The sequence below is a fragment of the Gymnoscopelus braueri genome, assembly GCF_963280865.1.
Source record: "Gymnoscopelus braueri genome assembly, chromosome: 20".
NCBI lineage: Eukaryota > Metazoa > Chordata > Actinopteri > Myctophiformes > Myctophidae > Gymnoscopelus > Gymnoscopelus braueri.
In genome coordinates, this window is record NC_137622.1 from 34,819,188 (window position 1) to 34,831,072 (window position 11,885).

At 42.8% G+C, this 11,885-nt stretch overlaps 1 protein-coding gene across 1 annotated transcript in view; it reads left to right on the top strand.

Annotated features, from left to right (window-relative positions):
• The window catches only part of glra4a (glycine receptor, alpha 4a), a 71,525-nt gene extending 60,134 nt beyond the window's left edge, over positions 1–11,391 (top strand). Inside the window, exons 8-9 of the mRNA XM_080415845.1 lie at positions 4,194–4,343; positions 11,048–11,391. Of these exons, the coding sequence (XP_080271971.1) occupies positions 4,194–4,343; positions 11,048–11,344 (447 nt within the window). The 3' untranslated portion in view covers positions 11,345–11,391. The remainder of the gene's footprint in view (positions 1–4,193; positions 4,344–11,047) is intronic.
• Positions 11,392–11,885: the final 494 nt, after the last annotated feature.

An 11,885-nucleotide genomic window follows, 5' to 3' on the forward strand; every position in this document is an offset into this window, starting at 1 on the left:
TCAAAAGGTGGAGGCTGGGGTGGAGGAGGCAGCTATAAGCAGGAGTGAAGCAGGCAGCAAGACAAGCAGAGACCCTAGTGAATGCAAAGCCGTATTTAAAGGGACCTCCTTGTTAAGGCGTGAGCTGTGATTGGAGTATGAATGTGTGACGTAATGACCAGCAGAGCTGTGAATGGGGAATAGGAGGCTATAGGCTGATGTTCACTTCAGCCGATTACAGCTGAGCAGTGGTGTAAAGTAACTAAGTACATTTACTCAAGTACTATGTACTTAAGTACAATTTTGAGGTATTTGTACTTTACTTGAGTAATTCCAATGTCCAATACTTTTACTTCTACTCCACTACAACTCAGAGGCAAATATTGTACTTTTACTCCACTACAATTATTTTAAAACTGTAGTTACTAGTTACTTTGCAGATATAAATTATGATATCATAAGACATACATTAACCACTTTAGCCCTATTTAATACATAAGCTATTTGAAAATAGCCGATCTACAAGCTCACAACGCGTCGCATCGCACTTTTACTTTTGGTACTTTAAGTACATTTTGATGCCAATACTTTTGTACTTTTACTCAAGTACATTTTGAATTCTGGACTTTCACTTGTAAACGAGTACTTCTACATTGCAGTATTGATACTTTTAATAAAACATTTGAGTACTTTTTCCACCACTGCAGCTGAGGCGTGCAAGACTTCCGTGTCCTGCATGAACTAACGCTATGCTTCATCTGTTGGTTAGGGCGTTCCACATTTTGGTGGCATAATAGTAGAATGAATTCATCCCCATGTTTGTGCCAATTCTGGGGGGAATGAGATCAGTGGAGCTCCCTCTGGTGTTGTGCTCGTGGTCGTCACTCAGTCTTTTGAAGTAGTTTGACAGGTACATGGGCACTGGTCCCCTTGAGTATCTTGACGATCAGTGGTGGAAAAAGTACTCACATTTTTCACTTGCTGCAATGTAGAAATACTCTGTTTACAAGTAAAAGTCTGGAATTAAAAATTGACTGAAGTAGAAAAGTATTGGTATAAAAATGTACCTAAAGTACCAAAGTAAAAGTAACCATTATGCAACATGTCCCATTTCACAAGTCTTCACACAAGTTTTCAAATAAATCTTTTGAAAATAGCAGATCTACAAGCTCACAATGTGTCGCAATGCGACGCATTGTGAGCTTGTACAGTAGATCTGCTATTTTCAAAAGGCCGAAATGTAAATAGGGCTGAAGTGGTTACTGTATGTTTTGTAATAATAATCGAAATCTACAAAGTAGAAGTAAAAGTACTGTTAAATTGGAAATACTCCAGTAAAATAAAAGTACCTCAAAACTGTACTTAAGTACAGTACTTGAGTAAATGTACTTAGTTACTTTACACCGCTGTTGATGACCAGGCCCATTGCGAGTTGCTGTATACTCTGTCCTCTCTACCCAGAGCCAGCAGGCGTTCATGATATGCTGTGACGTGTCTCCTCTCCATCAGGCTCCAGCAGAGGGCTCTCCCTGGCTCTGGGCTCTGTGACTTCTGTGACCTCTCTCTCTCTCTCTCTCTCTCTCTCTCTGGGCTATGTGTCAAACGCCCGCATCCCATTGACTCATTCAGTAGTGGATTACTCCGTGTGTTCTTTTTTTACTTAAGTAAAAGTATCAATACCACAATATAATAAAAATACCAAAAATATCAAAATATACAGTACCAATTACCAAAGTAAAAGTACTCAAAAAATGATTCAACAAATGTAGATCTACACAGCTGTGAGGCGTTGTGAGCTTGTTGATCTGCTATTTTCGACAAAAGCTTTCCCCACAATAATAACAGAAAATGTACTAGTATGGAGCAAGGTTACAATAGTTTTGATCGCATACCGGCAATCAGTGGTGGAAGAAGTACTCACGTATTTTACTCAAGTAAAAGTAGCGATACCACAATATTAACCCAATATTACAAATACTCTGTTACAAGTAAAAGGTCTGTGTTAAAAATGTTACTTAAGTAAAAGTACAAAAGTATTGGCATAAAAATATACTTAAAGTACCAAAAGTAAAAGGACTGAAATGTTTGAAAATAGCAGATCTAATAAGATCTAATTAAGACTAACTCCGAATTCAGTTAGTTTTAATTCGTTTCTAAAGCGGATTTGCTAGTTTTGTATTCGTTTATATATTTTTAAATGCTAATAGTTTTAGTTTATTTATTTCAGTTATCGAAAATGTATTTTTCAATTTTAGTTTTCGTTATTTCGTTAGTTTCAGTTAATTATAATAACCTTGGTATATATGGAGCCCTGAGCCATATATAGGGTTTTAAGTGGTAGTAAGTACAGTACTTGAGTAAATATACTTAGTTACTTTCCACCACTGGACTCGGGGTAATTACCAGGCCTCCCTCCCCAAAGGATATAGGTCATCATTACATGCATGGTGTGAGCATAGTGGCTCACAGCCTCAGCCCGATGACCTAAAAAGGCCAATATCTCCCCCGGGGCTAATAGGGAATTCCACTTTAGGCTAACGGATAAGATGTTGGCTTTCCATGCGGGAGAAACACGGGATTCAAATCCCGGGCGTTACACTAGGGGGCGGAGCAAGCGGACGGAGAGGATGAACAACAACACCTCTCTCTCATTAAGCCATTCAATCCGTGAACGCATCTCTGTCATTTTAGATTTCTTTGGCTATTCAAAAATAGCAGATCTACAAGCTCATATCACGGCACTCGGTGCCGCGCTATGAGCTTGTAGATCTGCTATTTTCTTGAACAGCCAAATAAATCTAAAATGACAGAGATGCGTTCACGGATTGAATGGGTTAATATTCACCATCGGCCTACATTGATCGACCATTGATGGAGACAACAGTGAACAGTTCCCTGTCCCGTGCCTCCCCAGGTGTCCTATACGTCAGAGGTCTTCAACAGGGGGTCCTCAGAGTTACTACAAGGGGTCCGCCGAATCTTTGTGTGATTTTTATATTAACCACTTCAACCAAGCATCCCTATTCTGAGAACTTTAGGCAAAAAATAGCAGATCTGCTATATTCGGCAAAGTGGTTTGGTATAGGGGGAAAAAAAGAGCAGACTAAGTACAGAGTGAAAGGTCAGGTTTGCTAAGTACTGTTTAAGTGCATGGTTAAATGTCTGGAAATACACATTAACATGAACCCAACATGATAGTGCTGTGACACAAGTCTATGAAGCTGCCTATGAAATCTATGGGGGGGAAAACATAGTTTGTACAATATATAATGGGGGTCCCTGCTTTATCTCCCTCTCAGCCAAGGGGTCCTTGGCCTGAAAACATTGAAGACCCCTGCTGTACGTGAAGGCCATTGACCTGTCCCCTGCCTCTCCAGGTGTCCTACGTAAAGGCCATTGACCTGTCCCCTTGCCTCCCCAGGTGTCCTACGTAAAGGCCATTGACCTGTCCCCTTGCCTCCCCAGGTGTCCTACGTAAAGGCCATTGACCTGTCCCCTTGCCTCTCCAGGTGTCCTACGTGAAGGCCATTGACCTGTCCCCTTGCCTCCCCAGGTGTCCTACGTAAAGGCCATTGACCTGTCCCCTTGCCTCTCCAGGTGTCCTACGTAAAGGCCATTGACCTGTCCCCTTGCCTCTCCAGGTGTCCTACGTGAAGGCCATTGACCTGTCCCCTTGCCTCTCCAGGTGTCCTACGTAAAGGCCATTGACCTGTCCCCTTGCCTCTCCAGGTGTCCTACGTAAAGGCCATTGACCTGTCCCCTTGCCTCCCCAGGTGTCCTACGTAAAGGCCATTGACCTGTCCCCTTGCCTCCCCAGGTGTGCTACGTAAAGGCCATTGACCTGTCCCCTTGCCTCCCCATGTGTCCTACGTGAAGGCCATTGACCTGTCCCCTTGCCTCTCCAGGTGTCCTACGTAAAGGCCATTGACCTGTCCCCTTGCCTCCCCATGTGTCCTACGTAAAGGCCATTGACCTGTCCCCTTGCCTCTCCAGGTGTCCTACGTGAAGGCCATTGACCTGTCCCCTTGCCTCTCCAGGTGTCCTACATAAAGGCCATTGACCTGTCCCCTTGCCTCTCCAGGTGTCCTACGTAAAGGCCATTGACCTGTCCCCTTGCCTCTCCAGGTGTCCTACGTGAAGGCCATTGACCTGTCCCCTTGCCTCCCCAGGTGTCCTACGTGAAGGCCATTGACCTGTCCCCTTGCCTCCCCCAGGTGTCCTACGTGAAGGCCATTGACATCTGGATGGCCGTGTGCCTGCTGTTCGTGTTCGCAGCGCTGCTGGAGTACGCCGCCGTCAACTTTGTCTCCCGGCAACACAAGGAGTTCATCCGGCTGCGGAAGAAGCAGCGACGACAGAGAATAGTGAGTGTCAGTGTACGTGCGCACACACACACACATGCACGTGCCCCTGCGTGCACACACACACCTGATACAGACACCCATATTTACTTTTTTTTTTACGTTAATTTTTCCCTGCCTTTATTTTTGATAGTTTAACACATTCCATGCCAGAGTTTAATATGTACTCACCACTGCTCAATTAATTCCCTACTTGATCATACCACAGCGTCACACGAAAGTATCAAAAGTAGTAGATCCACAAGCTCGAATCACGGCGCAAAGCGACGCGTTTTGAGCTTGTAGATCTGCTGCTTTTTCCATTTTTGAATTTGAATCCTGAAAAGTAACAGTTTTGGACGTATGAGGTTTCCACCCGACAGGGACGATATATGCGTCACCGATTCAGAACCATAGACGCACATAGAGAGCACACACTGAAGCAGACATTCTGAGATGTAAACAGGCGCGCGCACACACACACACACACACACACACACACACACACACACACACACACATGCAAACGGCGCTCAGTCACACAAGCAAGGCATTGTCAGTCCCTATAACGTTGATGTGTACGCCTCTTGTTATTGCGGGTCGCTGTATATTCAGGAAACGAGCCGAACAAACGGCAGCGCGCTACAGCTGGCTGTCACATTACATGAGCCACAGCGACTCACTCCAGCTCAGCCCCGTTTCCATGGTGAGCGCTGACCTGTGCGGAGCGGAGACGGAGAGGAGCCGCCCGCTACACGAGCCTCCCTCTGCATCACAGCAGCCTAGCCTAGCGGACTCGTCAACAGCAATAATGAAAAGCAGTGGTGTAAAGTAACTAAGTACATTTACTTAAGTACTGTACAATTTTGAGGTATTAGTACTTTACTGGAGAATTTCCAATTTCCAATACTTTTACTTCTACTCCACTACATCTCGGATCCAAATATTGTACTTTTACTCCACTACATTTATTTGAAAACTTTAGGTACTATCCACTTTGTAGATTTTGATTATTATTACAAAACATACATTAACCACCAGCCACATTTTGGCAATTTGAAAATAGCCAAAGCAAGCTCACAATGCGTCGCATCACGACGCAGTGACCTTGTAGCTTAAAAAACTTTGCACAAATGTTCAAGATCTTTAAAAAATAGCCCAAAGACATCTAAAACGACAAGCAGTTATACTGGACTGTCTGTGCTGCTGGGGCTGGAATCGATAAGCAGTAGAGTGAGAGGGAAGGACTCCCCTTGTCCATTACTCCCACTGAGGAATCTGGCCTGGCCAACAATCCATCTGAGAGGTACCGACGCATATGCCTTGATGATGTGTTGCACCACGTCACCTTCTTAAACTAATGGCCTAAGTCATGTTTGGAGGAAAATTATATTTTTGCCTAAGTCAGCTCCTCATGACACTGGCCACCTCTGGTAAAATCGCCTATCTCCTAATTGAAAAAGATCATGCTGCCCCCCCCCCTTTTTGCCATGATTAAGAAATATCATATAGTTTTGTTTTGGATCAGTTTTCTGAAAAACTTAAAATAATTACTTAGGCCATTAGTTTAAGAAGGTGACGACAAGAAACATGTGGACAATCTGATGGAGTCTATCACGTCCTGTCCAGGTTTAATCACTTGACAGTGGTGGAAGATTTATATTTTTTAATTTATATTGGAAAATTAACTAGTAACTAAAGTTTTCAAATAATTGTAGTGGAGTAAAATTACCATATTTTCCTGAGATTTACTGGAGTAGAAAAGTAAAAGTACAGAAAATTGGAGATACTCTGAAAATTGGAAAATTACCTCAAGTTGTACTTGAGTAAATGTACTTTGTTACTTTACACCACTGTCACTTGAAGCCTGACTTCCCTATATTCTGGGGGGGGGCGGCAAACAGTCGGTGAATATAGCTATATCTAACAAGCTCACAGCGCGGTTGCAATGTGTAGATGTGGCCGTTTTTCGGTGAAGAGATTTGGTGTGTTGAGGATAAAAAAAAGGAGCGGACCTAGAATAGAGCCCTGCGAGATCCCAGTCAACTAAGTACGGTATATATGGTTTAACCACTTAAACCCCATATGGTTGAGCGGAATTCCTTGTCTGTTTTCTGTTATTGTGGGGAAAGCTGGTGATGTTGAGAAAATAGCAGATCGACAAGCTCACAACGCGTCGCGGTGCGACGCGTTGTGAGCTTGTCGATCTGCTATTTTCTGCAAAAGCTTTTCCCTACAATACCGATGCTGGGGTTAAAGAGGTTAAGTGTTTAATCAATACAAATTCCCAGCTTCACTAGAGAACTTATGCATATACAATCCCAGACTATTTAACAGTCTGTCCACAATGCTTTCAGAACTAAAAGGAACCAAAGATTGTGTATTTCTGATGTTGTGTATTTCTGCAAACGCCGTAGAATGGAAGCATACAGCTTCCATTTTACGGCGTTTGCAGAAATACACAACACTTCAACATCAAGATATTTCCCTCAGTCTCTGAAGACAATTCCCTGAGCTACAAGCCATGGACGATGTATTATCACACACTCACACAACGTTTTCCTTAAAGGAATAGACCACCCAAAGACGTAAATATTTTCTATCAATTACACACATTACACACATGAAGCATAGAATTCATGGATTTTTTTTTTGTTTTTGTCGTATTCCTAAGCCAATAATTTGATGACCGGCGGAAAGATACTAATGTATTCGGTAGGAGACTCAACTGGAAATACACCCGGTCATCAAATTATTGGCTTATGAATGCGACAAAAACAAAAACAAATCATTAATTGGGGTGTGTATAAAAATGATAAAAATGATAGAAAATAAGTAATTTTTGGGGTATTTCTTTAAGTGTCTCTTTAACTCTGAAGAAGCATGATTCAGTAGCATGACTTATTGTTTTTTTCTGGAAAATTCTGTACCAATGACATGTGTTTATGAATTTGTCTGCATTTTTAATCATTTTCATCTTTGGCCTGGAGACCACCAGGTATAGTTTGCTGAATTAGAATGAGCGAGGCTGAGGGGACTTCTCTTGCTCTCGGCAAAAAAAAGAAGCGGGAGGCAGATGTCCAAGACTAATTCAATTAAACACTAACAAGCATCTCTTACAGGAGCCATCATGCCAGACCTTTTTGTCGTTGCTGTACACCAGTGGTGGAAAAAGTACTCAAATCTTTTACTTGAGTAAAAGTATCAATACTGCAATGTAGAAATACTCTGTTACAAGTAGAACTCCGGAATTCAAAATTCACTTGAGTAAAAGTACAAAAGTATTGGTATCCAAATGTACTTAAAGTACCAAAAGTAAAAGCACTATAATGTTTGAAAATAGCAGATCTACAAGCTCACAACGCGTCGCGATGCGCTGTGAGCTTGTAGATCGGCTATTTTCAAATAGCCTAGGTATAAAATAGGGCTACATGTGTTAATGTGGTTTTATAATGTATAATGTTATAAGTTTTCAAATAATGGTAGTGGAGTAAAAAGTACAATATTTGCCTCTGAGACGTAGCAAGTAGTAGAAGTAAAAGTATAGACAATTGGAAACACTCCAGTAAAGTAAAAGTACCTCAACATTTTACCTGAGTAAATGTACTTAGTTACTTTACACCACTGCTGTACACCGGACGACGAAAAGGCGGAGAAAATAAAAAAAAAGAGCAGTAACTGTCATTTAAATGTGTCTACCCTCTTTTCTGACGGAGGTCTTTGCCAGTCAGCCTGGGAGTGTCGTGACACTGCGGAAAGTGAATGATCTCCCCGGTAACAACACAGCCTATGGGAGCCTGAATCAGCAGTGCAGTGCGTGTGCCAGGGTAAAAAACTCAACCCGTGTCAACCCCTGACCTTCAAAACCCAATTTTCCTTGCCTTCCGACCCCCAGAAATGAATGCGTCATGTGCCTTTTCCCCAGTATCCCCTCAACCTTGAATTTATCCACTAACACCTCTGACCCCGGCAACCAAATCTTCACCAGCCCTCCTGACAGTATAAACCTGCCACTATCCCCGCCTTGCATTCCTTGCTGTTTTTTTTTTGTGCGCAGCCCAGCTTATAAAAGTTTACGTGAACTCCAGTGTTGTGTCTTTGGTTCCTCACGTTTTCAACCGTCATCGCCTTTCTGATCAAAATGTGTTTCACTTTAAAGGCTTTGTCAAAAGAAATGAAATACAATAATTCTGTCAGGAATGCTGGCCTGTGCACAAAGCAGCGTTCATCCTTATTTACACCTGTCTTGTATTTTTTAAATCTTCTCCGCCATCCTCTGCTAAATATGGCTATGTTTGTCATAGCCTGCCATAACCCACAGATAACCACTGATCTCTCAATGAAAGCTAGATCATTCCCTCCATGTGCCACAGCACACTGTGATGAAGATTATAGAGGTACTGTAGAAGCGGAACTTCCCCCCCAACAAATCCCAAAGTGCCCTGGTAGCGCCGATACCTTACAGAGAAGGGACCAGAGACGATGAGTGCCTATTATCTTTAGAGAAACGCATCATTAGACTTTAGCACATGATGTACTGTATCGTTTAGGTAGGAGTGTAGGGGATAATTAGGCCGTGCTGGAAGAGCTACAGCTCCTCATACCCCTGTGGAATATGGTGCACTTTGTCATTGAAGCAACAGATAAACGATTTAGTCGCCACAAAAGTTCCGCTCAGAGCCGACCTTCCTCGAGAAAAATAGACTTGAAGACAGTTAGGTAATTGAAGATGGGAAGCGGATCACATCGCTTTTCTAAAAAACGGCGTGAACACACACACTGTAGTTTAAGGCATTGTCGTGAGCAGTAGGTGTGTGGAGACACGTAGGTATAGGTGCATTAACAGTTCTCAGAGTTTCATCCAGATCCCGCGGGTAGGGCTGGAATCGGAATCGAAACGATACTATACAGTATATCAATCAATATGCCGATCATCATGAGAAGTAGCTCACACAACAATAACCCAAAAATATAAAGCCACGTACGTGTCTTTTGGATTGCGAGGTGATAAACTCACCTGCTAAAAGAACCAGTGTCTGGCATGAAGAAAAAAAACATCTCTCTCCTTTTGTGCTGTGATTAGACCCGCTGCCTGTGTAAATTGCGCAGCCTTTTTTGGCAATAACCAACTTGTGTTTGTTTGTTTGTTTGTTTTCATGTTTGGTCGGTATTGGGCTCAGTATTGTACGTGATAATCTTGGGCTTCAACTCGGTTTGGTTGAATTGTTTTCGTTTGGATTTTCCAGCCCATTGAGCACTCTAAATACTACCTACAGTATACCTACTTGTCATGCACGCCGACTGCTGCTCACAACAGTCGAAACAATGTGTCTTTGACTGGAAACTGCAGTGATCCCCTGCCAAGTCCGCCCGATGCTGTTATGCAAAGTTAAGCAGCGTACTGTATACGCCAGACATTTACCAGGGTCAGTGAGGGAGAGAGGCAGGGATATGGGGGTCAATGCACCCAGGGCACCTCACACCGACTACTAATCACCCAATTTAGATCTTTCCCCTGCCAAAGCGAATCTCTCAAAGTGTCAGTGGACTGTCAGACTTAAGCTACATGTCTATTAATATTCTCTTCGGAGGGAGAGGATAGGGTCTCACTCACAGTGGGAAAAAAGCTGCCCTGCCATCCATCAAAGGGTAATGCCTACTGCAAGTTTTTTTTTGTTGAGACACAATGACAGGTCCGTTATGCCAGAAGATGGGGGTGGAAAAAAGAGCATGTGTCCTTAAACTACAAAAGAGAAATGAAGGTTAATTTTTTGACCAGCTTTCATAATTAGAATGTCCCATTTTGTTGTGATGGAGATGTCCCCATTGTTGCCCTCTCTGTGTCTTGGAAACCTCAATGAGATTAAGTAAATTAGATCTGAGGCTACTGGCTAGATCAAATGCCATCACTCAGTTATTGAGTTTAACCCTTTAAGACCGGGAACGATTTCTTTGGCTATTAAAGAATTGCAGAGTGCGCGCTATGAGCTTGTAGATCTGCTATTTTTAGAAAAATCATGGAAAATGTGTGCAAATCTTTAAATATAATTTTTTTAAGCAATTTTTTTTTACTCAAATCTTTACTTCTGGGGATTCTACAAATGTCTTCTAAATCCTATTATTTATTTATTTTTAAACATATTGCTATAATATCAGTGGTTCTCAAACTGCTTCATACCAAGGACCCCCAAAATTATATGTATTTGGCCGCGGACCCCCATCTCCAAATAGATTGACCCCCCAGAAGCACAGATCGGAGCTAAAAATGGTTGCTTTAAAACATATTTATACAGTATATATATATATTCAAAGATTTGTACAAAATGTCCAAGATAGTTTTTTTAAATAGCAGATCTACAAGCTCATAGCGCGGCACTCTGTGCCGCGCTATGAGCTTGTATATCTGCTATTATAATGTTGCAATAGTAATCCCGCTCAGTACGAGAGGAACCGCAGGTTCAGACATTTATAAAGAAATCTAAAAATGACACAGATTTGTTCCCGGTCTTAATGGGTTAAAAATAGCTCTGTCCCTGAAAGTTTAGTTCATTTTTTGGGTGGATACGACCTTGTTCTCACCCAGCTGGACGTTATAATCGCCCTTTGGTTCCACACCCCAAAAAACATTTGGTAAACAGCCACTGAGAGGAAACAATGTAACAATGAGCTAATGCCAGATGACAGTGATAGAGTCCAATGTGTTTTTTCCTTGTGCTTTCGCTCCACAGGAAGAGGAACTGGTCAGGGAGGGCCGCGGGTTCTACTTCCGGGGTTACGGACTAGGTCACTGCCTGCAGAACAAGGACGGCACGGCCGTGGAGAGGGGGTCCAGCACCGTCTTCACCCCGCCGCCCCCGGTGACCATCTACGACGGGGAGGCCCTGCGCAAGCGCTTCGTGGACCAGGCCAAGCGCATCGACACCATATCCAGAGCCGTCTTTCCCCTCAGCTTCCTCATATTCAACATCTTCTACTGGATTACTTACAAAGTGCTGCGCGCTGAGGACGTCCATGCAAACTTGTAATACGTACTACTCCCCCCTTCGCCTCCACCTTAACGATAATTGCTACATTTTCCGTTTCTCGTCCATTTTTTCCTCCGGACCGAAAACTGCCTGTCAGATCTACATTAAGGGAATGAAGATGGCGTGTGTCAGAGGCATATACCTGCTCCGTAAACCATTGCTGTCAATGCTATATAAACTCAGGTGCGTCCTCAGGATCTCAAAGAGAGTGTTTTAAGTCAATAAAGTGAAACTGCGTGGATTCAGGCTGGAATTCACCCCGTTTGTGATTGCGTTTCGTGTATCTATCTTGTTTTGATTTGCCTGGATTACGACAACAAAAGACAAAAACACGTCTGGTCCTTTTTGAGCTCATGACATTTAGTATGAGATGATGGCTGATAGCGGAGAGAGCTCAACGACGCCCATGTTGGCCCTCGCTGGATAAAACATAGCAACTTGAATTTTGACACTGCGCATCTTTGAATGAATGTTTTTGAAAATTGAAGATAATGGCTTTTTTACACCTTTAGATTGCCAAACAAATGGGGATGTGGGGGTG